Source organism: Hemibagrus wyckioides, linkage group LG21 (genome assembly GCF_019097595.1).
Source record: "Hemibagrus wyckioides isolate EC202008001 linkage group LG21, SWU_Hwy_1.0, whole genome shotgun sequence".
Classification (NCBI taxonomy): Eukaryota; Metazoa; Chordata; class Actinopteri; order Siluriformes; family Bagridae; genus Hemibagrus; species Hemibagrus wyckioides.
In genome coordinates this window covers 8,627,250-8,648,597 of record NC_080730.1, presented here as the reverse complement: position 1 = coordinate 8,648,597, position 21,348 = coordinate 8,627,250, and the positions used below count along the sequence as shown (strand labels likewise).

Genomic DNA, 21,348 nt, shown 5'->3' with positions numbered 1-21,348 from the left:
TTTATTTCCAGCATGTTATTAAAATGAATTTTGTATCATATTGATCATCGTTGATATAGTTAAAAGTACTTAATAACTAGCTGGTAGTTAATAGTTAAATGGTCAGATTAAATTAAGATGGTCAGGTTAAATTAAGAGTTAATTCAGTAGTGGGTGTTTTTGGTATCCTTGGCGTCTCATCTACTTCCTCAAATGTTAGTTTCTTTCACTTTTCTTTCTTGTGAGGTTCAGACTACAGGAGAAAGCCTGACATCAGATTATCTGTATAAATGTAAGTTAAAATCCACTCGATTTGTCCCTGTTTGTTGATTGTAAGAAGTTCAGATTGTTGTTTATGTGCTCTTAATGCTGTTTAATTGTTGACAGTGTAACCTCTTGCTTTCCTAAACGCCCATTAGTCAATATTCTATGTAAACATGTTTACATGTTTCTTCTATGTCAGCTCACAGTACTGCATAAGACTCCAGTCGGGTTCAGTAGACTGGCTTATATATTTCAAAACAATTTAAGGTGAGCTGATTTAAAATAACTATAAATTTTTTATTGGTTTGTTTGTGTGTGTGTGTGTGTGTGTGTGTGTGCGCGTGTGTGTGTGTGTGTAGATTAAAGCATGGCTTTGCCCTACAACGCCGGCAACCTGAAGAAAGGTAACTTTAACATTACTTATATTTCATTTACTGATATATTTATTTGGAAATGTATAAGATTACTACTACTACTACTACTACTGTTACTTCTCATCTTCATCTTCTTCATCATCATCATCATCATCATCATCATCATCACCGCGTCATCTTGTTTTTAAATTATTATATACCAATTACATATCTATTATCTAATAATTGGTACTTATACACACACACACACACACACACACACACACACACACGTCGTTATGTATTGTTTATTATACATATGTGCAATAATAAACAGTATATGATTTATTTCTGTTATATTTATATTAATATATAAACTGTAGTTCAAATGTCTTAAATAAGAAATAAGGAAAGTTTTAGAATTGTGAAATACACTTTATTGCCAAACGTTTTGTGACACCCCTCCAAATCATTGAATTCAAGGGTTGGGCTTGTCCGCTTAGTTCCAGTGAAAGGAACTCTTAATGCTTCAGCTTCATACCAAGACATTTTGGACAATTTCATGCTCCCAACTTTGTGGGAACAGTTTGGGGATGACCCCTTCCTGTTCCAACGTGACTGCCCACCAGTGCACAAAGCAAGGTCCATAAAGACATGGATGAGTGAGTTTGGTGTGGAGGAACTTGACTTTTACATTAAAATAATTAATTATTTCCAAATTTAAAGGGAAAAATGCCAGATTTTCAATGTGGTCTCACACATTTTGATCCCCACACTTTTTTTTTACAGTGTAATTATTCAGTAATATTAATTGTAAATTGAATAATTGAAGAAAAGTGTTGCTGCTTTTATAATTAATCCATCAATATTCAGGCCGTAAGTATGGGCGTATAAATAAATCCTCAGCATCTGATTAATGTGATATTTCTGACGTATGATTCCCAGCAGAGGAAACCGCTCAGATGCTCAGTGAGGCCATCAATACAGGAGACAAAGCTGAGGCCATCCAATGTGTAGAGGAGCTCCTTACGCTGAAAGTGCCTGTGTGCATGCGGCTTACTCAGGAGGCGTATTCCCAAGAGTTCATCAGGTATTTTCACAATATCCTTCTGATTTTCCCTTTAACGTGACTGGAGATTGTGAAAGATGAACCCAGTGATCCACTGATTCACTGCAGGTTGCGAGTTGGTGTTGAAGATGCTCTGTCTGATGCCTACATCACAATGCTGGTGACTCCTGGCATGACCATCTCAGAACTGAAACAGAAGGTACAAACTGCTTTCAGCATTGGGATTCATGTATTGTGCAGCTCTTGAAAAGTGCAACCCAATGACACATTCAGTAGGTAGAAAGATTTGATTTGGCACTACTGATCAGCGTAGATTCAGATTATTAGTGATGGGCTGGCGATGTTGGGGGTGATTACACCATTAGTACAATACTGTACATTCTGTCTATGTGTTCAGTGGATGACTTTTAACAGAACAGGGAAGTATTTTGCTGCTGCTGTTATGTCAGTGCTTGGAAGTGTAACGTTAATGGCATGTCAATTACCAGAATAATGAACCGATAAAAATAGTTCATTGGTTCTTCCACAAGCCTTCTACCATGTCAAGCCTTATCTGAAGTAACTAAAGGAGAACAATTTGGGTCATTTTGCAGTTCTTTCAAAAATTGTTGAATATTTCCATTGTCAGTATTTCAACTCTAGTTCAGCTGTTTCAGCAAAAACAGTTTGAGGCTAAAATGATTCAAGATTCAAGATTCAATCATTTGTTATGTGAGTAGGGGTTATGTGAACACCACATAACCCCTAAATTTGGACTTTTCTGACAGGATTGGAAAGCAGCTATAAATATCCAAGACAGAAAAGTTACTGGCAGAACCAACAATGGACTGCGAAGAAGAGCATGTTTGACCATTTTCACTTCCACCACTATGAATTATGTTTCCTTTTCGGGAAATGCAGATATTATGCAAAAGGTGTAAACTGTGTCTCGCATATTGTCACGTTTCTTTGACTTTCCTGGTATTGTTGTTTTACTTTGCTTTGGTATTCAGTGTCTAAGGTAGTAGTATCTGCAGTAGTCAGTATCTATCAAAAGGGGTCCAAGGAAGGAACAGTGGTGAACCGGTGACAGGGTCATGGGCGGCCAAGACTCACTGATGCACGTGGGGCGCAAAGGCTGGCCCGTGTGATCCGATCCAACAGACGAGCTACTGTTGCTCACATTGCCGAATAAGTTAATGCAGGTTCTGATAGAAAGGTGTCAGAATACACAGTGCATGACGGGTCAGGGCTGTTTTGGCAGCAAAAGGGACACCAACACAACATTGGTCATAATGTTATGCCTGATTAATGCATAACATAACATGAATTATAACATAAGGGATAACTGGATCTAACTTGTTTTAAGGCTGATCTACAGCACGTCACTGGAAAATAATGATTTTGGAGTGGTAACCATAACTCTGGTTCATCTCTCCTTCAGGAATGCAGTCAGTCTTCATTGCTTTGGGAAGTCCCATAATTTGAAAATGAAAGTGTTGTACCTGACTTTTGTGGTGTCGACTGTTGGAGTGTATGACTGTGTGTTTAGAAAGAAACACACGAATATGAGTAATTATAACCTCTCTCATAAAATATCACGGGTCTTCATCCAAGTCGTCTTAATGAGCAAAAAACTCATTGCAAACGAGTATTTGTATTTTCATGCCTTTGTTGAGCATAAAGTTCCAACTTCATTCTAGCGCCTTTCCCTTAGCAGCAATAACCTACATGGTTTTTGACATAGATGAGAAGTGGGACTGGTACACATTTTACTACTGTGTGCAGAAGGCTAACTGGATGTTTCACAACACTATTGAAACAATGTTGTTGGGAATCATGAAAGGTTTTGGCAGAACATTTTGGCACAAAGCTGTGTTGAACAAAAGGGCATGGCCTAATAACAACAACAAAAACCTCATAGCAACTGTGAAGCATGGGGATGGGAGCATCAGGGTTTGTGGCTTGAAATCTCTGAGGGATTTGTTTGTCCAGTCAGATACTCTAGTTGCTTTTTCCTGGTCATGGTGTAGCAAAGGAAGGGTCAAGTCCAAAATGGTGGCAATTTTTTATTTTTGATTTACGTCAAGATAGAGGTCAGACTTCACCTAATTGAGAAACGCATAGAAGAATTCCCAGAAAACTGGTGAAGATTTTGCCTTCGATGGTGTAAGTATTCGCCTGTTAAAGGAGAAGTTCACTTCCGGAACAAAAATCTAATAAAATTTCCTCACCCCCTTGTCATCCAAGATGTTCATGTGTTTCTTTCTTCAGTCGTAAAGAAATCATGTTTTTTTGAGGAAAACATTTCAGGATTTTTCTCCATATAGTGGACTTCATTGGTGCCCGCGAGTTTGAACTTCCGAAATGCAGTTTAAATGCAGAAGAAAAATAAAAAATTTATTTAGAAAAATAAAAAATTGTATACCTCAGAAGTTCCGAAGTTGTTCAACAATTTTGGAGCGGTCCTCCTTCTCCACACTAGTAAACACTGGGTCTGTAGTTCCACCTACTTCACGCGTGAACTTCCAACATGATTACGTAGTATGTAGCGTCGCCAACGCGCATCCCAGAGCTGGAGCTAGACAGGCTTTTGTGATTAAATTTTTTTTTATTTTACTAAGAAAATGACTGATGGTTTTGCTAGATAAGACCCTTCTTCCTCAGCTAGGATTAGACAAAAATCCTGAAATGTATTCCTCAGAAAACATAATTTCTTTACGACTGAAGAAAGAAAGACATGAACATCTTGGATGACAAGGGGGTGAGTAGATTATTTGTAAATTTTTGTTCTCCTTTAAGGAAATTCTCCCAATTGTTAAATACAAGGGTTCACATCTTAGGTATTATAATTAAAAGATGTTCTACAGCAACTGTGTCTGTTGTTTCATTGTAATTCGGACTTACAAACTGATGATCTGTTTTTCCTCTTTCATAACAGATCAACCGAGACTATGGCTTCCACCCATCATTACAGTGCTGGATCATAGGGAAGCGGTTTGTTAAAGACGAAGACACTCTGTTCAGCCACAACGTGACCTGTGACGATGATCAGGCGTTTCTCTTCATCAGATCTGCTCATTCTGCCAAACTCAGCCGAGAACAGCAGAAACAAGAGGACCAGGACAGGAGGATAGGCGGTATAATTTTCTCTTAACTCTTCCTTTAACCTGGACTCTATTAAGTTCTGTCTATTGTAGTGTATTAAATTACAAGCTGCTTTGAAGGCCCATTTCATGAATTTTTCTATTACACAGAGATGCACACCTTTTAGCTGAATTAGGGCTGGTCTCGAATGAGTGGTTATCAGCTGTGAAAATGAATAAATTGCAGCTGATTGCTTTTTTAGGCATTATTGAGAACATCGAGGTTCTCAGTAGAGGTGCGGCAGATCCAGGAGCTCGACGCAAACAACCTCAAGGGTCTCCTGCACGGAAACCTTGCCCAGCACCTCCACCCAAACCAGTGGTGAGGTTTCAACCATCCTTTTTTTTCCCCCCTATATGTAAAATACTCATAATATTAAAAGTCTGTGGGATATTCCTCTGTATGACTAACCCACAATGTTCTAATTTGTTCATACCATTACATGTTTCTCAGCGGATTCATCGTACTACTGGAGAAACTTGATTCATTTTATTGACTCATTATGGCATGGTGACATGTCTCCGTTCAAATTCCATAACCCTAAAGGCAATAAAGATACAACTCTCCAGATAGTATGTGACAATCCTGATTAAACTAGACAGTGCCAAGGTTAATAAGTGAATGACACAAGATTATCACAGTCAAATATCACAACAGAATGGAATAATAAGAGTCTGAATAAGTGTATTCTTGACATCATGCCTACTTTGTTTTATACTTCCTGTTTGTCATGTTTTGCACATATTCATAAAAGTACTTTGAACTGAAAGTATAGATGAGCATACGAACATGCGCACACACACACACACGTAAATGTGTTTCTATCATTCACGAGCAAAACATCTGTGTTGTGGTTCTAGGTAGGATGGTCATGTTCGCAGTGCACGTACATGAACAAACCCACGCGGCCAGGGTGCGCCATGTGCAGTGCTGCGAGACCAGAGAACTATAAAATACCAGATATATACCAACCAGATGAAGAGGAAACACGCAGACTTCAGCAAGAAGAGCTGGCCAGTCTACAGTATCAACAGGTTAGTTACTGCAGACCTCTTGTAAGCTTGAACGAATCTAGCCGCTCTTCTCTGACCTTTTCTTTCATGAAGGCTGTTGTTCACCGGATGTTTTTTTTCTCACACCATTCTGACTAAACACTAGAGAATGGTCTAACATCAGAAAACACTAAGCAGCTTAGTAATTAAGAGACGCTAGTAGTAATTATCACCACAAAGCCAGGAGCAAATTTGTTCAATACATGAGGTCAATCATTTTAATATAGGAAGTGAGTGAACAGGAACCTCCAGTATATTTCAATTTATCGCTTCCCGAACTAGATCAGTTTGATTTGAATAATACAACTGGGTCATCTCTGTTTTATATAATGCATTTTAATATTAAGCATTATTGTACCTTATTTTTGGTAACAGATGTGTGAATTAAGTTAAGAATAAAACACTTGGTATGTGCTGTTGCAATCGACTGTGTCTTATTTGTCTTATGTAAGTCATTTCCCAGTGATTATGAAGAATAACACATTCTTTTTTATCAGTTTATAGTGACCTTTAATATTGTGAAACACCCATGAAACAAGTTAGTTCCTGTTTTCTCGTATGGAATAACAGCTAACACAGTCATAACCTCAGTCCTCTACACTTAGACGTTCCTGTGATGGAAAATGTAGTAACTAACCACTCCTGTTTGAACGGAGACTGTGAATCTAAGGATTTATTTATACACTATATTGCCAAAAAGTTTGGGACACCCGTCCAAATCATTGAATTCAAGTGTTGTTTTTCAAAGGTTGGGCTCGGCCCCTTAGTTCCAGTTAAAGGAACTCTTAATGATTCAGCATACCAAGACATTTTGGACAATTTCATGCTCCCAACTTTGTGGGAACATTTTGGGTGGTTGAGTTTGGTGTGGAGGAACTTCACAGAGTCCTGACCTCATCCTGATAGAACACCTTTAGGATGAATTAGAGCGGAGACTGTGAGCCAAACCTTCTCGTCCAACATCAGTGCCTGACCTCACAAATGCACTTCTAGAGGAATGGTCAAAAAATTCCCATAAACACTCTCCTAAACCTTGTGGAAAGCCTTCCCAGAAGAGTTGAAGCTGTTACAGCTGCAAAGGACGGGCTAACTCGTAACATTTTACATTCATGTGCATGTAAAGGCAGATGTCCTGGTTTTGGAATGGCTTGCAGTCTCTGCTCTAGTTCATCCCAAAGGTGTTCTGTTGGGTTGAGGTCAGGACTTGCTCATCCACGTCTTTATGGACCTTGCTTTGTGCACTGGTGTGCAGTCATGTTGGAACAGGAAGGGGTCAACCCCAAACTGTTCCCACAAAGTTGGGAGCATGAAATTGTCCAAAATGTCTTGGTATGAAGCTGAAGCATTAAGAGTTCCTTTCACTGGAACTAAGGGGCCGAGTCCAACCCCTGAACAACAACACCTGAATTCAATGATTTGGTAATATAATGTAAAATATATTCAAACTTTTAGGAATATATTGTATATCTATTTGCCAAGCCTGATACTCAGATGTATGATACTTGAATCATAATGAATATTGTACAGAAAAAATTGGAATTGAAACAGCTATAAGATTCATATTTAGATGCATTTTGAAATGTGATGTTCTTTCTGAAAGTGTAGCTGTCTTATTATTACTGGATTATAAGAATCACACACTGTTGCTGTTTTCCGAGTCTCTGTATTATTTGTAATTTGTGCTGACGGGATGAATTCTCTCAGTCCATCCTAGAGGAGCGAGAGAAGAATTTCCTCACTCTGATAGAGACAGACAATCAGGACCTGGTTAGTAACACAGAGGAGATTTCCTGCCCCATCTGCTGCGAGGATATCCCGGCAGGACAGGGCGCCACTCTCCGAGAGTGCCTTCACAGCTTCTGCAGGTAATAAATGAGCACCACTAATTCACCACTGAATGATAAATGTTTAAAAAAAAAAAGTGACTGTGTGACAATTTGGGTTTCACAGAGAGTGTGTGAAGTTGACCATTGTGAACTGTGTGGACGCTGAAGTGGTGTGTCCTTATGCAGACGGGGAATACTCCTGTAATTGCACGCTTCAGGATCGAGAGATTAAAACAGTAAGTCCTGATCCTCAAAGTGTAATAAAGACTAAAATATAGAAAGGTATTCAGTTTGATGGGGTAATGATATGCGTAGTCAAGCTCTGTGGAAAAACCTATAACGTCTAACCTATAACCACCTTCTATTAAATGTGGGTGGGTGATAAAATTAGATTGTAGTGTGTATAATATTAGACATTCCAGCTATGAATAGTGAATACATTTTATTTTATTTTATATCCATTGCTATAAACTATAAATACATCCGTAGCTTAGGAGTAAATGCAGTGGAAGGATTTTTTGTGCAGATTTTACCCCTGGCTCAAATTTCTCTTCAAGCTCCTATCACCTGAAGAATACCAGAAGTTTTTGGAGTTGAGGCTGAATATTGCCGAGACACGCAGTGAGAACAGTTACCACTGTAAAACCCTGGACTGCCCCGGCTGGTGCATATTTGAAGACGACGTCAACGAATTTGCCTGCGACATCTGCAATGAGACCAACTGCCTCCTCTGTAAGGTGAGCGAGAAACCCCCGAGCTCTACTGCATTTTCGGGATTGTTACATGATTATTATCATACAATAAAAGATATATGAAGGCGTGTGTCTATTATAGGCTATTCACAAAGGCATGAACTGTAAAGAGTACCAAGATGACCTTCGCCTCAGAGCAGAGAACGATGCTGCAGCCAAACGAACCACAGAGATACTAGAGGTAAACCAGGACACCATCTAAAATACAGTAGCTACATAAATGTAAATAAACACACATGTATATGCATGTTATATATATATAATTACAATTTTAATGAAATCTACCGATCTAAATATCTACCATTAGAAATGTGAGAAATCGAAGTTTCTAGTACACTTATACCTTCCAATGTTTGGAGGATGATACTAAATGGTGCTAAGAAAATGAACCTGATTCCAATATATCTGCTTGTGCATCACAGCTTTCAATCAATCTCAATTAATTTGTCATTTATTTTTATACGTATGGCGCTTTTAACCAAGGACATTGTGATGAAGCAGCTTTACAGAAATATATAAATTATACATTCTGGATTTAAAACATTTATTAGTAATGAGCAGCTAGAGGTGACAGTGGCAAGGATGCACTGGTATCTCAGAGAGAGAGAGACACAGGGAGAGAGAGAGAGAGTTAAGAATGGTTATTGTCAATAAGTCACTGGAGGTAGTTTGAGGCAGATTTTCGTCAGGAAAAATTACACAGTGAACATGCCTTGGCTAAATAACCACATTTATGTAATATGGTGTAACTTCAATTTTTCACTGAACCATTCCTCAGATTGCTAACATGCCCCATGCGTATTGCAGATGATGTTGCAGAATGGTGAAGCCATGTACTGTCCCAAATGCAAAGTGATCATCCAGAAGAAAGACGGCTGCGACTGGATCTGCTGCCTCATGTGCAAGACGGAAATCTGTTGGGTGACCAAACAGGCCAGATGGGGTCCTCAGGTAGCTGCATTAATGTTTCCTAATTCAGCATGTAGTTCACTTATAAAGACATTTCTTCAATCAGGGAGTGTGAAGGAAATCTACAGGCTGTGCATTTCATACCTAGTCCTTCACTGGTATCCTTCCTGAATTAATCCACCTCTATACCATCACTATGATGCCACGCCAATAGATACTAATCACCCATTAAATAGCAAAGTAAAAAAGAAATGAGGCTACAGTATTTCACACCTCACAAGGAATAGTCCATTTTATTAAAGTCCACCTTGAAAATGCATTTGTAAGGATGTCTGTGTCCAAATCGATTTCTTCTCCTCTGTCAGCCATTGTGAGTTAAAATATATATATTTTATTTAGTTTGTGTTGTTCGCTGCCTCTGACTACTCCAATTATCCAGTCAAAGGTCGGGAAATTGCTGACGTAATCGTACGCCTGCTAGATGGCCCCAGTGACGCCAACTCGAAATCTGATTGGTTAATGTAACAGTTTCATTGCCACTTATTTTAAGCTCCGGGCGCCTGCACTATTGATTCTGAAGGCCTTAAGGCAGATTTCTTTCACCCTGGCAACACATGATGTCAGCCACTGGCTGAAATATGATTGGATAAATACTCTTATCATAAATATACACTACTGGAAGCAGCGCAACCGAGAGAAAAGCTATGAAATGTAGAGAATAGACTATTGGGAATAATTTAATACACATTCATGGAAAAATATATTAAATATATTAAAATGCAAGTCAGTGATTCAGATCACTGCTGTTTAGGCCAGCAGAGAAGGCCTTGCTGGCCTTGACGGCCAACACCACTGATGTATAGTTATAGAGTTTCCCAGTCCAACAAGTCTCTTGTCTCTGCAAGGCTAATCTCTTGCAGGACAAACAAGCAAGGAATAAAAACGAGGCTGCAGTTATAACATGAGCAGCGACTGGGTGCCATCTGGCTTTAAGTAGAGTTACTGCTACCCGACTGAAGTGGATTATTTTTTCCAGTAGTGTCAACTTACAGTATTTATTCCTTTTATACCACAACGATTTGCTAACAATTAGCTACTTACAAGTTACATAAGTCATACTTTAGCAGCTATAGCAGTCATCCCTCTCAATAGCGTCTATTATTTATTTCGTTCCTGAAGAACAACAACAAAAAAATAATAATCCTTTCCAGTAGGAAACGGAACAGCTTTACCTCTGACTAACATTTCTTCAGTAAATTTTAAATAAATTTCTCCTCTTAATCAACAATTAGACACTGTTTGTAACTGTTTGTGTGGAGCTCCTTTACAATAGCAAAAAGTTTTTACTATAAAAACCATAACATATTAAAAGAAGCGGATTACTGGATACCCCAAGGAATGTCGGATCAGTTGTCAGAGCTCAGAGTTATTAAAAATGAATCAAAGCCTTGTGACCAAGCAGAATCGAACAGAATTGATTATATACACTGATCAGGCATAACATTATGACCACCTGTCTAATATTATGTTGGTCCCCCTTTTGCTGCCAAAACAACCCTGACCCATCAAAGCATGGACTCCACTAGATCCTTGAAGGTTTGCAGTGATATCTGGCACCAAGATGTTAGCAGCAGATCCTTCAAGTCCTGTATGTGCCCCACCTCTCAATTTACAGGACTTAAAGAATACTTACTGGACGTAAAGGGCTTACAGGACTCAAAGGATATTTGTGATAGATACTGACCACTGCAGACCGGGAACACCCCACAAGAGCTGCAGATTTGGAGATGCTCTGATCCAATCGTCTAGCCATCACAATTTGGCCCTTTGTCAAACTCACTCAAATCCTTACGCTTGTCCATTTTTCCTGCTTCTAACACATCAACTTTGAGGATAAAATGTTCACTTGCTGCCTAATATATCCCACCCACTAACAGGTGCCATGATGAGGAGATCATCAGTGTTATTCACTTCATCTCTCACTGCTCATAATGTTATGCCTGATTGGTGTACATATGTATGGTTTCTGTGGCTTTTTTGCTCATAATGATGCCCTCTTATTCGTCCTCAGGGTCATGGAGATGTCTCGGGTGGATGCAAGTGTCGCATCAACAGTGCCCCTTGTCACCCGAATTGTCAGAACTGTCACTGATCTCGAATCTGTCCCTGTGAGGACTCATCATATTTCCACAGACACTGTGGAGTAAGAAAAAAATAACTGCTTCTATATCTAGCAGACTGAAGCTATTCATCCATAATCTTTAATAACCTTTACGTTAATTGTTTACAAAAATCATCATCTTTGTTGTAGGGGTTTTTTATTTGGGTATATTGATGATCAATATGTTTTTGTTTTTTGGATGATGACCAAAGCAGATCTTGCACATTAAGCTTCATGGCACTAAGATGATTAGATCGATGAAGAATGTTTGTAGCATTGTTGCGTTGAATTAGCAAATGACTAAGTAGCTCTGTGTTAAATTACACAACTTATAGCATCACTGTGATTGAGTGGGAGTGTTGGGGGGGGGGGGATTCCTGGGCCACAGTTAGACAAGGCATCATCAGGATTTGAACTCATGATCTCTAGATAACGTTGTGCCACTCAGAAGCTTTGTATATTATATAGTAAACTCTTGCATTATTTTATAAATATGTCATTTAATGTGTAGACAGGCGCATAAGAAGCTTGTTAGCCATTAAAGGTAAGCATACAGTACAAATCCAGCATGTTAATGGTGCATTCGTAATACACTGATCAAACATATCATTATGACCACCTCCATATCCCACCCACTAACAGGCGCCATGACGAGGGGATCATCAGTGTTATTCACTTGTGCTCATAATGTTATGCCTGATCGGTGTATGTGTAAATTATGAGAGAAATGAATGTCATTATGTGCATCGAACTAATCTTTTATAACATTTGTAATGATGATAATCCACAGTTTTTTAGAAGTTTATTTGTTGGTCAACATATTTTGCAGATGAATTAAACGAGGTTGAAACAATGACCAATATTTTCAGAATTGCAAAGTGCAACCGGCAAACATGAAGAATATATTTCAGTGCAAATAAATTACCACAAATGTTGTTAATAACTTAAAAATACGGTAAAAGTATGGATCAAGTCAACCACATGGATTAAACACAGACGTCAAGGTGTTCCGACTCGAGTTATAAAGTGATGATTAGTGGCAACGATATGCTGTGTTGATATCTAAAATAGAGGATACAGACATTTTGTATGCACCGTTACAGGAGCTTCAATAACCATGCCCATCAAGTAACTAAATCAGTCCCACTGTTTCCACATGAATACAGAATTAATTAAGGCCTCCACTTACTTAGAATACACTGTAACGGAACAGAAATTGTGCATAACAGAGATTGTTGCATAAAATATTTGAGCTGTTTAATTAGTTTAACGCGAAACGGAAGAGGAAAAATCATCCGAAGAAAGATCACTTGGAGAATAATGAATTGGTTTTAGACATCCAGACTGCTGAAGCTAATTTCACACATTGCTCAGTTGCACACGGAATGAGTGCATGTGATGATTTTCTCCTTTTTATGAAAGGACCATTATTTATTCACAGCTCATCGTTAGCTTAGGGAACATTTACAGAAAATGGGGCAACATCTGTTAAAGGAGTGTGTAGTTATTAAATAAAACAGAAAACGGCCATTGCATGATATTCAAAAGGGCACTGGATGATACTCAAAGCTCATCAAATCTGATGGTATACCATAAATATACCTAGATCTTGTATTTTGAGTACTCAAAAGTGAGTATAAAAACTGTCGATTCATATCCAGTTAAAGTGCGCATATTGAAAATAATGAGCTGTATTAACTGCTAAAGGATATTATTATAATTGTAAAGGGGAATCACTTAATGAATATATATCCGTTCAGCATCTTTCTACACTTTCAAATAGAGTTCAAAATAATTGTGAGTAAATGCAACGTTTACACTGTAATCTTATGAATCTCAAATCCATCAGATTAGTGAGCGTAACCCAATGACCTGTTTTGCAGGAACAAACCTTTTACACCTAATACAAATCTTAAGTCTTACAATACTAATGCTGCAAATATGAATTACAGTTTATGGTACCTACAGCTTTAATGCTATATTTCCGAATCATTGGTTATACTGCAAAGGGATATGATTAGAATGGTTTCGAAATCCTACTTGTTGAGGGCTGGGTCCAAATAGATGGGTAAGGAGGTGTGGCCAAGTAGTAAGGTTCAGATAGCTAATGCGGTTTGTCCGAATGGATGACCCAAAAAGGTAAGTGGTCAGGAAGCTAAGGGTAAAGTAATCAGTTAATGAGAGATGAGGGAGTGAGTCCAAATGGATGGGTCAGAAAAGGTAAGACAGTAAGGACACATGGTGAGCTGATGAGGGTGTGGAAATGTGGATGGGTCCAGAAAGGTAAGGAGTAAGGTGCAAGCGGAAGAGTCGAGAAAGGTAAAAAGGTGGGGCAAGCGGAAGGGTCCAGAAAGTGTTTAGTTAAAGCGTGAAGTATAAGGCCTTTGTACTTTACGAAATAAATATCACATGATAAGGAAACATACAAACTTTGACAAATTAGAGATTCCCAAAATTCACTATGGATTCAGAATCCATAAAATTACTAGTTTGAGGCTGCATGTACATGCGATTACTTTTGACAACAAATCAACTTCATATTTATGCTAACCTGCTCTTATAAAAATGTATCCTGTTTCGATCTCACAACTCAAACACTTCTCATGGCTCAATAGTGTCATCATCATACGTTCCTGCTCCTTAGCTGGGTGGGGGTGGGGGTGGGGGCACTTTGTTGTAATCTCTCTTAGCGTGACATTATTTAGGCCTCACAAATATAAATTAAAAAAAAAGAAAACGAAGACGGCCCATCCCCAAGTCCTGAGAGACAGGTCTGGTCTGTGCATGTTAAGGGAACAGGAGGTCGAGTTTAGGTGCCCATTCCAGAGCAGAGTTCACTACAGCCCATGCGGCGGCCCCCAGTGCCACGGTGATGCCCATTACTGCCAGTCTGACAAGTCGTCGAGCAGAAGGTCGAATCACGGCCACGGTGCCACGCTGAGGGTCGATGGTGCTGCCGGGCTGCTTCTGCTTCTGCTCTCTCTGCCTGCGGCGAAGCACGTTTTCAGGCTTTTGCTGCGCTGACGCCAGCTCAAAGTCTGTGAAGGTGGACACGGCCGTTCTGGAATAGAGAATGAAATCCTCAGTCATGACACTCTGAACAGGCCATCACAAAACAGCACACCTGCCTGCTATTCAAATGGAACAGTTTATACATGTTTGGTTTGCTACAGTTTTGCACTGGAGCTAACAATTAGCGAACAAATAACGGAGGTTTATCTGTCTCAAATTGCATCCAGCCCTTCAGTAATGTCACACAGACCTGCAGATGCGGTTTAGGACATAATGTAAAGTATAGTACTTTATAAACATGAAAAGTGACAACTGGAATCGTTTCTTTCATTGGTGCAAATTGATTATGATCATCTCCTTGTCATGGCCCCTGTTAGTGGGTGGGATATATTAGGCAGAAAGTGAACATTTTGTCCTCAAAGTTGATGTGTTAGAAGGAGGAAAAATGGACAAGTGAAAGGATTTGAGCGAGTTTGACGAAGGGCCAAATTGTGATGGCGGATAGACGACTGGATCAGAGCATCTCCAAAACTGCAGCTCTTGTGGGGTGTTCCTGGTCTGCAGTGGTCAGTATCTATCAAAAGTGGTCCAAGGAAGGAACAGTGGTGAATTGGCAACAGGGTCATGGGCGGTCAAGGCTCATTGATGCACGTGGGGAGAGAAGGCTGGGAGTTAATGCTGGTTCTAATAAAAAGGTGTCAGAATACACAGTGCATGATGGGTCAGGGCTGTTTTGGCGGCCCAACACGGTATTAGGCAGGTGGTCATAATGTTATGCCGGCTCTGTGTATCTCCCTATGTTCTACATAAGCAATACATAAATTTAAGCTGTTATTTTAAGGAAAGGATTCTGAGTAAAGATTTCGGAAACGTTTAGATTAGAGTTTCATTCATTCTAAGCTGCATGAGCCCAGAAATCTATTACTAATGGCCAACGCTTATAAATTGTGATGAGGCTTACTTAAAATGCAAAAATATAAGTCAAACGAAGCATACAAACAAAGAAACACAATGAAGTAACGTGTTATTTTGGCGAGAGAAAGGCAGGAAGTCAGAGAGAACAGGCAGCAGGAAAGGTGACTCACTGCTGAGCTCGCTCCCGAGTTGCTCCTTTGGCCAGCTCAGATGGAGGGAACTGTACAAAAAGGTCTCCGGCTCGACTGATCAGGGTCTCATAGGGGAGGTCTTGAGGGATCTGAGAGAGCAGGTGGTGCATCATGGCCATGTCACATTCACAATCCAGCACCTCCTCCTCGCGGTACAGAACGATCTGAACACACACGTGATGAACAGATGAGGGTTGTGGACTCAAACATGTACTATAAGGTTCTTATCATCGCTGGAACTTTCTATATAATCTAAGGCTAAAAATAAACGGAATAAAAGATACATTATTTAATAAAGAAAAATGTACAATCACTGATATGGTGACTGTTTCTGTAAGGACATATTTATGCAAGGGGTCTCCAGTGTTCAGTAAAATTTCCCATGCAGGAAAGTCATCAAGCTTTTCATCAAGTCAGATTTCAGATGTTAAACATTAAAACCTCCAACCTTATAGATGTATACAGTACATCAACCTTGTACATCAGTACCTCAAATACTCAGCCTTGGGGTGGTTACAGTAACTTCTGCTTCACGTCAGGACCGTTTTGGCAGCAAAAGGGGGACCAACACAATATTAGACAGCTGGTCATAATGTTATGCCTGATGTTAAAGTAATAAAATCTCTCTCTGAAACCTAAGTAGCTATTCTCACCAATATTACTGGTTCTATAAGGTTTCTGACCTATACATCGGATCACGGTTTAATAAAAAAGAAATTAATGTGTGCAGGTCTATTACGAGCACTCTCCGATAATGGCTACTAAAATATTGATAATACTGTAAAACCCAAAGCAAACACGAAATCCTTACGTTTGCAAAAGCAAGCACAGCTGGCTGTAAATATTTGCGTTGTCGAATGCACAATAAGAACTTCTCCTTTGAAATTGTCCGCTTGTCACTGCTTAGCCAAAATAGCAGAGACAAATTAATACCTGTCCTGAAAAAGAGAGCCCTGTGTAAGTCTAGCTATAAAACAAAACTCACCACAGCGGCAAAATAAATTGGCATCAGTGGATGGCAGGCCAAGAAGAAATCGTACAACCGCACTACGTGCCGGAAATCTGATAATACATGGCCAAACCAGGTGATGAGCCAGCTCAGGGCGAAAATGGTGCCAACCTCAGCTCTAGAGAAAAAATGAATGGGTTTCATCACTGCACAGTAAAGAGCCATAAAATATGGGATACAAGATGAAAAAGTGAATAACTTTTGGCAAGAACATCATTATCACCATTAAGACCATAACTTGTGCCATTTTTTAGAATTACAGTCATCGTTTTAATATCATTTCTGTACATAAACCTTGTTAAAAGTTGGACAATAATCTTAAGGCAACTCACAAACATCTAAACAATTTACTCACTGTTGCATGAAGTCGTACACCTCTGGGTTGACTCGCTCTATGATCGGCATAAGGTAGTTAAGGATGTGTTTTGTGTTGTCCATGGTGGGGTCCATAAAGTCCCTTTAATAGAATAAAAAGGGTTGGTTCTCAAATACAAATTGTACTTAATAATATGTGGCACAAGTGAAGGCAAGTTCTTATATATTATAAGAAGAATATATATCATCAGGCATAACATTATGACCTATTGTGTTGGTCCCCCTTTTGTGTATTCTGACACCTTTCTATCAGAACCAGCATTAACTTCTTCAGCAATCTAAGCAACAGTAGCTCGTCTGTTGGATCGGATCACATGGGCCAGCCTTCGCTCACCACGTGTATCAATGAGCCTTGGCTGCCCATGACCCTGTTGCCGGTTCACCACTGTTCCTTCCTTAGACCACTTTTGATAGATACTGACCCACAAGAGCTGCAGTTTTGGAGATGCTCTGATTCAGTGGTCTAGCCATCACAATTTGGCCCTTGTCAAACTCGCTCAAATCCTTACGCTTGTCCATTTTTCCTGCTTCTAACACAATGTTGAGAATATTAATTTGAGATTCTGGCCCATGGTGCATCACATTAATGCTGCAGATTTGTCCGCTGTTCATTTAAGCGCCCAATCTCCTGTTTTAACACAGGAGCGCTCTGTTGGATGGAGATCTGGTGACTGGTGAGGACACTAAAGCTCTCTGAACTCATTCTCAGGATCAGGGAACCAGTTTGAGATTGGTGCTTAGTGACAACACATATATAATGCTGGAAGGTCCCATTATATGACAGGTAAATTGTGGATGTACGTGGTCAGCAACAATACTTGAATAAATTTGAATGCCGCAATCTATCCTTGTTTGGTATAAACAGAATGTGCTCCATGAACACATTCCCACACAATCTGACCATCACCACCACCACCGGCCTGCACTGCTGACTGCTGTTATAAAAAATTGTTTGTGCTATAATTCCTCCCAAAAGAGTCTTTAGGCTCATGGTATCCCAAGTCTGTGACCTAGTGTTGATGTATTCATTGATAGAGACTTTAAAGCACTTTTGTAGGTCGCTCTGGATCAAGGCATCTACCAAATACCAGAAATGTAATGTAAATGTCATCTGAAGAAATACAGACTCATCAGACCAGGTGACATTTTTATTCCACTGTGCAGTTTGGGTGAGCCTGTAGCCTCAAATTTCTGTCTTTGGCTGAGGGGAGTAGAACCCAGCATCTTCCTTCAGGAGCTGCTTTTCTTCTCACCACAGATGTAAAGAGTTACCATAGCCTTCTTTTCAGCTCCAAAGAGTCTTGCCTGTCATTAACAAGCCATTTCTGCCCACAGCATTGCCACCAGTTAGTGTACATATGAACACATCAGTGGTAAATGAGGTTTGTGGTATACAAGTGAAATGTTCCAGACAACTCAACAAAAACACTGATTTTCTACTATTGAAGCTGACTTACTATACGCCAGAAATGTCCTGCATATATATTTGCAATGTAAAGTGCATTTATATGAAACTGCTGTTCTACCTGAGATGGTGTGTGGAGAGTTTCTCCACCAGCGCTGTGGCAAGGCGTTCTCCCAGTACGAGCAGGAAGGTCACCACGATGTCGTGATAACCCTGATAATAGTGCAGCTGGGGGTTTTTCTGCAGCACGCGCAGGATGATGTCAATCAGCTCTTCCTGTAGTCCCATCCTCTGCTCATCAGGCATACCTGCACACAATGAGCGTCAAAGGACCACCACAGTTAAAGACATGTTTTGGCCAAAAATCGAAAACATATACATTTTTCCATACCCTAAATGCAGTTAGGTTAATTGTTGTATGAAGTTTCTGTTCCATAAGACTAACTAGGGAAGATTATAACTACCAGTTCACCTAGCTACATGCATGCCATCATCACACACTCTTCACTCAGTCTGTGGCAAGCTCTCTTCACTCTGTGGTTCCTGACACTGTGGGTGTGTTTTAATCAGCTTTAGTTCAGCAGTCAGGGCACTGATCAGGGTGTAGGCCATATTAAGGGCTGTCTCTCTCAATTTCAAAATCTATCCAGTCCACTGGAATGCGTGTTCCTTAAAAAAAAAATCCACCTCAAAAACCAGGGAGCTGTTACTTTAGTGGAAATGGTGTACTATATATTATTTTTAAGCTTCTCAACTTTGGAGGGAAAAAATGGTGGATGATCTCTCAGTTAACTTTACCTACAAATGTAAGTTATCCGTGTGTTTGTTCTCAATCGATCATTTACATACGTTTTAAAAAAAATCCTCTAGCCTTCAATCTTGCTTGAAGTACCATGACAGAAACATGTCTAATTAGGCTAACAAATTTATACGATAATATTTAGATATATATTTGGGTTTTTGTGGTCACTGATGAGCAAATTAAGAGCTGATTGAGACACAACCTCACTGTTATGTATAATAATAGACCATGTTTTTTATCACTAACCTGGAGGAAAGCGTCTCAGGGATCTCTGCACATCCAAAAGCACCTGGTTGTAGTCCTTATTATTCTCTCTATTCACGTCATCTGGAGAGAAACCGTTTATGTGACACAACTGCCTACAGCAAGCATCGAACCATTCCGGCTCACTTCACCAAACTTATCAAGAGCTTACCAAGTTCTTCAGGGATGTTCTCTACGGGCACGTTCAGAAGCCGAGGCCAGACTTTACGGCGGAGCTCATCGGTCATGAGCCCTCCTTCGCTGATGGCCATCCTCCTCAGCGTGGCCACGTCGACAGGTGTTGCGTTCAGAGCCTGTGTGATCTCAGCCATCTTTCTCTTCCTCTTCGAGTCAGCATCTGCACACACAGCGCAAGGAACATTGCTTCACACTATTACAGAACTCCTACAAAAAAAAAAAACGACATTGTGAAATAGAACGTTGTTCCCTCAACCTTTTCCCTCATTTTTGTTTTTCTTCTGAAAGCACTGATCCAGACACAAACAGAGCCTGAATCCCAAATGCCTCTGCACTTGATAAATAGTGCACTACATATAACCTAAGAACTACACCCTATATAGGGCACTTATTTACGGAGCAGGGCGTCATTTGGGATTCAGCCAAAGCCAGGTGTCGTTTCCTTCTGAGAAATAATAAAGGTGAAAGACTTTTTCTTGCTGATATGAATATTCATTTTTCACACGATCCTTACAAAGGTGTTGAAAATGACAATAGACCCCTTTAATTGTTCAAGGCTTAGAAACATCTGGTAGCATCACACAGGCTAAATGAGACTGGGGGGAGGGAAAATATATGGTTTGATCACTTTTTGTGCATCATTTAGTATAACATTAGTACCTTAATATCTAGCAGCAACATATTAGTTAGAGAGAAACAGTATATAAGACGCGACGTGACAGGCAATACCTCCATTTTGTAAATAGTGAAGCTTTATTCATTTTATTGTGGTGCATTAGCTTTTACCTTGTTTTCCAATCCCATCCAAAGACATGGAGGAGGCTCCGACATTTCTGGACTTTTTCAGGTTCATGATGTTGTTGACATATTACAGCGACACGGCTGTGTTTTTCTCTTCAGCTCGCAGGAACAGCAGTGAAGACACCAGAGCCATCCGATTCCCTCCACATCACTGATTCCCTCTTCTACAGCAGAACAGCACCGAAAACAGGCCACGACCACCCCAGACAGTCCACTACTGCTTTATTACGCTTAACAGTGAGCCTCGATCGTACGCAAACATTTCACATCCATTCAAATCTGTATATAATAAGTAGCCATTATTATTTTTATGTGAAGTAGCTACAAATACAAGCGTCGGCGATACAGCATCCTCTCCAAACTGGCATTCTCTATGCGGAAGTGAACATCACTATATAGCAAAATAAAAGTCCTGCTCGGACGGCTTCCAGTCGTTACTTTATGTCACTACTCGACCCGATCCTTGTACTTGAAATAAGTCTTGTCTGAGATATGATGAAACGATTATTTATACGGCAGGCATTTATAATACCGTTATTATAATACTACTACTAATAAAACGTTTAGAAGGTGGTGTTCGCGCATGCGCAGAACGAATCGTATCGAGTTGTGAGAGTTATACTACTACTAATAATAAAATGTTTCGCGATGATTTCTGCTTTTCTTTTAAAGACATTTTTTTTAAAGAATTTTTAATTATAAGGGAGAGGAGAGTGACAAATATTTTTCTAATAAATTTTATCTTTATATTTGCTAAATTCTATATTCATAAATGTAAATTTACAACTAATAAACCACTCTTTATAAGATATTTTGAAAGCGTACAATTTTCAAAAAAAAAAAAAACCAAGACTACGGCTGCCTGAGTGTTATGACATAGGTCTTTAATTTTATTTATTTATCTAC

At 39.5% G+C, this 21,348-nt stretch overlaps 2 protein-coding genes across 8 annotated transcripts; one reads left to right on the top strand and one right to left on the bottom strand.

Annotated features, from left to right (window-relative positions):
- Positions 1-154: 154 nt before the first annotated feature.
- rbck1 (RanBP-type and C3HC4-type zinc finger containing 1) lies at positions 155-12,011 on the top strand. 6 transcript variants are annotated; one of them, XM_058373434.1, is made up of 13 exons: positions 155-271; positions 603-647; positions 1,545-1,686; positions 1,774-1,864; positions 4,586-4,784; positions 4,994-5,112; positions 5,652-5,825; positions 7,548-7,708; positions 7,794-7,905; positions 8,227-8,406; positions 8,504-8,602; positions 9,229-9,372; positions 11,402-12,011. In XM_058373434.1, exons 2-13 carry the CDS (start codon positions 611-613, stop codon positions 11,480-11,482), a joined length of 1,539 nt encoding a protein of 512 aa, XP_058229417.1. In that variant the 5' UTR covers positions 155-271; positions 603-610; the 3' UTR covers positions 11,483-12,011. The 6 variants fall into 6 exon arrangements, with proteins under 6 accessions (XP_058229417.1, XP_058229416.1, XP_058229419.1 ...); XM_058373433.1 differs by having other exon boundaries at positions 157-271; positions 1,542-1,686; XM_058373436.1 differs by lacking the exon at positions 1,774-1,864 and having other exon boundaries at positions 160-271; positions 1,542-1,686.
- A 487-nt stretch (positions 12,012-12,498) lies between these two features.
- Positions 12,499-20,852, bottom strand: tbc1d20 (TBC1 domain family, member 20). Of its 2 annotated transcripts, XM_058373439.1 has the most exons (8): positions 20,428-20,851; positions 19,616-19,801; positions 19,447-19,527; positions 18,520-18,706; positions 16,974-17,075; positions 16,595-16,736; positions 15,589-15,773; positions 12,499-14,552 (listed from the first exon to the last, which is right to left on the bottom strand). In XM_058373439.1, the coding sequence occupies exons 1-8, from the start codon at positions 20,492-20,494 to the stop codon at positions 14,279-14,281; spliced, it is 1,224 nt and encodes a 407-aa protein (XP_058229422.1). In that variant the 5' UTR covers positions 20,495-20,851; the 3' UTR covers positions 12,499-14,278. The 2 variants fall into 2 exon arrangements, with proteins under 2 accessions (XP_058229422.1, XP_058229423.1); XM_058373440.1 differs by lacking the exon at positions 19,447-19,527 and having other exon boundaries at positions 20,428-20,852.
- Positions 20,853-21,348: the final 496 nt, after the last annotated feature.

Bases quoted from the DNA above. Each gene is read 5' to 3' on its own strand.
- rbck1 (XM_058373433.1), top strand. From the start codon at position 611: ATGGCTTTGCCCTACAACGCCGGCAACCTGAAGAAAG. The intron at 8,603-9,228 runs GTAAACCAGGAC...TGCGTATTGCAG, and splicing joins GAACCACAGAGATACTAGAG to ATGATGTTGCAGAATGGTGA. The intron at 9,373-11,401 runs GTAGCTGCATTA...ATTCGTCCTCAG, and splicing joins AGGCCAGATGGGGTCCTCAG to GGTCATGGAGATGTCTCGGG.
- tbc1d20 (XM_058373439.1), bottom strand. From the start codon at position 20,494: ATGAACCTGAAAAAGTCCAGAAATGTCGGAGCCTCCTCCATGTCTTTG. The intron at 19,528-19,615 runs GTAAGCTCTTGA...GTTTCTCTCCAG, and splicing joins GAACATCCCTGAAGAACTTG to ATGACGTGAATAGAGAGAAT. The intron at 16,737-16,973 runs GTGAGTAAATTG...TTTTTTCTCTAG, and splicing joins GTGTACGACTTCATGCAACA to AGCTGAGGTTGGCACCATTT.